The sequence below is a fragment of the Corvus brachyrhynchos genome, unplaced genomic scaffold (assembly GCF_000691975.1).
Source record: "Corvus brachyrhynchos isolate BGI_N302 unplaced genomic scaffold, ASM69197v1 scaffold122, whole genome shotgun sequence".
NCBI lineage: Eukaryota > Metazoa > Chordata > Aves > Passeriformes > Corvidae > Corvus > Corvus brachyrhynchos.
The window spans coordinates 755643-760689 of NW_008236778.1; the positions used below are offsets into that span (position 1 = coordinate 755643).

Below are 5047 nucleotides of genomic sequence, written 5' to 3' on the forward strand. Positions count from 1 at the left end.
GGCGATACGCGACCGCCCACCCCCCCCTCCCCCCAATCCGGACCGGGGGGGCATCGGGAGTAACTTGGCTTTGAGAGCATTAAAGGAAATAAAGCGTCGGGGCTGAACCCTGGGGGGTGGGTGGGGAAGGGGATCCCCCCCTCCCCTGCATCAGTTTGGGGTGAAAAGGTGATTTTTGCTGGGAGTAACCTCTTGGCCGGGTTTAGTTGAAATCATAGAAACATGGAATATTTAAGGCTGGAAGAGGCCTCCGAGGTCATCGAGTCCAACTCTTCCCCCAGCACTGCTCAGGTCGCCACTAATGCAAGTCCCCAGGTGCCACATCCACTGTTAAATCCCATCAGGAATGGTGGCACCACCACTGGGAAGTCTGCGCCAGTGCCTGACCACCCTCTCCATGAAGGAATTTTCCCAATATCCCACCTAAAACTCTCCTGGCACAACTTGAGGCCGTTCCCTCTCCTCCTGTCCCTGTTCCCTGCGAGCAGAGCCCGACCCCCTCCGGCTGCCCCCTCCTGTCAGGGACTTGTGCAGAGCCACAAGGTCCCCCCTGAGCCTCCTTTGCTCCAGGCTGAGCCCCTTCCCCAGCTCCATTCCCTTCTCTGGACATGCTCCAGCCCCTCAAGGTCTTTCTTGTCATAAGGGACCCAAAACTGAATCCAGGACTTGGGGTGAGAGTCCCAGGATGGAGGCCCTGCTGCCCTTCCTGCAGGTACCAGCCTCACAGCATTCCCAAGCATATCCTGAATCCAGAGGTACCCAGACAGGCTGTGCAACAGGGACCCCACCCCAAAATCACGTCCTCAGGTCACACTTGCTCGACATTCTCACTGGAATCCCCACAGAAATCCACCTCCAGCTGGAGGGAGGCCCCGGCCTAAAGTCAAGCCCACGTGGTTCTCATTAGGCACCAGGGGATGGTCCAACCCCAGCAGGAAAAGCTTTGGATAGGAAAGGCAGTGCCTGACCTGTAGGGAGACTGCGAGGGCCTGTGGGAGCCACAGCATGGGATGTTTGGGGTATCTTGGGGTGTCCATCCCAGCCCAGGGACTGCAGGGAGGCACCAGAAACTGGGCAGTGGGAGCCACCACCTCCACCAAGAGCATCCCAGGGGAGCCAAGAGCATCCCAGGACGTCTGAGAGCATCCCAGGACAGCCATCACTCCGCCTTGGGCAGCCTCTCCACCGAGCCAGGGGGGTCCTGGTCCTCAGCCTGGCCGGATCCTTTACAGACACGGGACAGGGACAGGAGACTGAGAACACCTGAGCAGGACAGCTCAGGGCTCACCCCTGCTCCTGCATCCCTGCAGCTGCTCCAGGTGTGTCCCACTGCTGCGCACCCGGGTGAGCTCCTGCCCATGTGGGAGTGGGGACAGCAGCAGCACCTGCAGAGACCAGGTGACACCGGAGCATCCCCACCCTACCAGGACCTGGAGCTGGAGCCAGAGGGACACCCTGCTGCACCCTGCCCTGCAGAGAGCAGGAAAGAAAGAGCCAGAGGCATGGAAAATTATCAGAAACGTGTATTTTTTTTCTTTTTAATAGTAAACCTCTTTACAACAAATATAGTGAAAGAGTTTCCAAACAAAACTCATAAGAATTTCTCATGGTAATTATTATTATTATCATCATTTTTTTATATATTTTTTTTCTTATTGTGGAATATACAATAACGCATCACCATACAGCACAAAAAAAGGAATATTGAAAAAACGAAATAGACGTCTCAACCACGTGCTGCAGTCCCTGGGAAGGAGCCACTGATTGTCAAGGGAGCAAGGACGGGAGGGAACGGGGACAGGGAGGGGGGATGGCGTCCCCAGGGCGCGGGAGGTTCTCAGTCAGGCCAGACCCCGAGGGTGCAAACACTCCAGAGAAAGATGGAATTAGTCAAAAATCCCGGTTAAAACATTACAAGCTCTCGACATAAATCCTCCCTCCCCTCCCACTGCTGCTGCTGGGCTCCCACTGCCTCACCCCGGAGCTGGACACGGGGCAGGGAACGCCCTGGGCCCTGTGCCCGGCTGCGGGACGGGCGTGGCTGCCCCACGGCTGCCCCGACCTGCCACCCATGGGCGCCGAATCCCTTGACTCGCACACACCCACACACACACGCACCCACACACACGGGTGGAGGAGCATCAGGAAAAAAAAGAGGTTAAAAATATATATATATATATATTATAGATACAGTTTCTCTTTTTTTTTTTTTTTTTCTCCTTTTAAATTGCTTCTCAAAACAATAAATAAAACTCCTCGGGGGAAGTGCACGTCCTGTTTTGTTTCTACCTGTGCAGCACCCTGGGGGGAGGATGCAGAGCTGCCTGTGCCGGTACAGACGGGCTGAGCGGGGACATCCAACGAACCATCACACAGAGAAGCTGACGGGGGGCATTTTATGATTTTTTTTTCTTTTAGTGCATCATTTAAAGGGTCTATTCTATTTTACAAAGGTTTTTGCAGACACCCCAGAGTTTGCTAACACCTACCTGCTTAACTGAGCTACGGGGAACCAGGGGAGCAGAGGGGATGGGAGACAACGAGGACCCGACCCAGAGGCCATGGGGGACAGGAAGCGGGAGCAGCAGCACGGCCACGATGCTCCCCACCTCTTCAGCATCCTACTCGCCTGCAAATGCTCGGAAAGAGCCGTGGGGAGGAGGGGAGTCACGGCCCAAGCTGGGCTGCTTCACCCCTCGGCCTTGCAGAGGCCAGGAGCCCACGGGGGCATCCCAGCACGGTCTCAGGAGAGCGCGTTTCCCTGGGAAAGGATGTTCCTGCGGCTCTGGGGGGGTTCACGCCCGGAGAGTGAGGAGCTGGGCCAGTCTCTACATCTCAGTGGCACCAGCACGAAAATCTCGCTCTGAGAACCCATCTGAAGAGAAGAAATCCCTCACTGTCCCCCAGCACAATGCTGGGGGGTCCCCGTGGTGGATGCGGGGCTGGGGGGGGACAGCAGCCACCCATCCCCACCCAGTGACGGTGGGGCTGGGGATATTGTAAAATCCTCAATTCCCGGAAAACCATCCCAGCCTGTCAGGAGACGATCCTGGCGCAGCCTGAGTCACACCACCCTCTTCTGGCTTAAGGAAAGCACACTCCAAACAGGCATCGCTCCAGAGAACGGAGCTCGGGAGGAAGAAACTGGAAAGTAACTGGGGTTTCCACTCGCTGGGGAGAAGAGGGGAGTGGGAACGACCCTGTCCACTGCTCCAAGGTCCCCGATTCCTGGCCTGAGCGCAGCTGAGATCCAGAGCATCCCTGCACACCAGGGACCTCCCTATTTGCAAGGCTCACTAGAAGACACTCCTGGGTGTCGCTGGCCCCTCCGGACCCACGGGGGACACGCCGGCGTGTTGGGAACCCTGTGGAAAAGCGGCCCTGGTACGAAGCCATTGCCAAGTGGCTGCTCCTGTCCAGGAGCCTGGCAGGGTCCGGGTCTGGGACATGGAAACTTGGGGAGCAGGGAGGCCCGGGGAGGGGGTGCACGGGAAGAGCCAAGAGGGTTAAACAAGAAATCACTGTACAACTCGGCCATGTCCAAAGTCAGTATTATTACAATATACTCTGACAAAAATATAATCTCATTTCATATCAATACAACAAAAAAAACCCCAAACCAGTTTTCTGTACTGTTACCATTGCTAACAGATTGAAACTTGCTATTTACAGTTACAGTAGCCAAGTAAAATACTACAGGTGAGAGACCAGAGAGAGGAGGGGCAGAGGGACAGAAGGGAGATAAAATCACCAGGGGAAAGGGAAAAATAAAGGGGGGGAGGCCCTCTTACATCCCGAGCATGGCTTCCTGCATTGGACAAGGAAGGGTGATGGATGGAGGTAGTGAAAATGTAATACTTGGTTTATGGGTCTGGCTGGGTTTTTTTGTGGAAAAGAAACAGAAAAAGGAAAAGAGAAAAAACAGAGAGGAAAAGAAACAAAAGTGAAGTGAGAGGGGAAAGTGGAATAAAAGGATGAACATGGGTAAGGGAAACCAGAGCAAACCTTCGGCTGAAGCCCACTGTTAGAGACTCTCCCGCAGCCCAGGGAGAGGTGGATGGGGATGAGTTTTTGCCACTTTGGGAGGTGAAAATCCCCAAAACAATCTCCAAATTGTGCCCTCAGCTGGAGGGATGGGAGGCAGGATGTGGCACCCAGGACGGCACAGCTAAGGTGTGGCTGGGAAGAGGCTCCTGCCCCACCTGATGGATGCTCTCCCCAGGAGGGTGGAGGGGACCCCCAGAGCACCAAGTGCCCCTCACCCTCAGCCGAGCTCTGGGCCGGCAGCAGCAGCTCACAGCCTTTTCCCCAGAACTGGTGACAAACTTCCCGATTTGCACCTGAAGAGTTGGGGGGAATCCCCCAACCAAGCAACACAAGGGGAGAAGAAAAGTGCAGGAGATGGAATTTTCAAGGAAAAGGTGGGGCTTTTTGTAAATCTGCTTTTCCCTTGGTTTGCTGAGATTATTCTGGGGAGGAAGAGGGAAGTGAAAAAGGGGGAAGGAAAAGAAAACATGTTCTTCCTCTTCGCCCCGCTTTCCCCTGGGCCCACACGTGGCCCGTTGCCACCAGCTCTGGATTTAACACTTCCATTGCCCTCAGACCCCAAGCCTGGCAGCGGCCTCAAACACACGACAGCAACAAACCCCTTCCCCAAGGGACCCCGAGGGACTCCCTGCCACAAGCACAACCCCCGTGGAGGCACAAGGTGCCCCTCACACAACCACAGCCCACTGCTGGACTCCCCCCAGCACCAACCCCGTCATCCAAACATCCAGCACAGCCAGGCTCTCTGCTACCCCCCAAAACAACCCCCTGAGCAGGGGGTCACCCTGTCCCCTCGCTGATCACCTGATCCCAGCTGATCACCTCCACAGCCCCCGGAGCGGGTGGGACCACCCCCATCGATCCATCACCATCCTCACTGCGCCCCAGCAGCTCTTCCCAGTATTTTAGGTCCTAACCATCATTTAGGGTCCTGCTCCGTCCCCAAATCTCCTCCAGGGGTGGGCAGGTGACTTCCCACCCCATCCTTGCTCCTACAGCT

General features: G+C 55.7%; 1 protein-coding gene across 5 annotated transcripts in view; it reads right to left on the reverse strand.

Moving 5' to 3' along the window:
- Window positions 1–1507: 1507 nt before the first annotated feature.
- Window positions 1508–5047, reverse strand: part of MEF2D (myocyte enhancer factor 2D) — a 100698-nt gene continuing 97158 nt past the window's right edge. For all 5 annotated transcript variants that reach the window (XM_017727907.1, XM_017727908.1, XM_017727904.1 and 2 more), the window contains one exon: window positions 1508–5045. In XM_017727907.1, coding sequence (XP_017583396.1) covers window positions 4960–5045 — 86 coding nt within the window. In that variant the 3' untranslated portion in view covers window positions 1508–4959. The remainder of the gene's footprint in view (window positions 5046–5047) is intronic.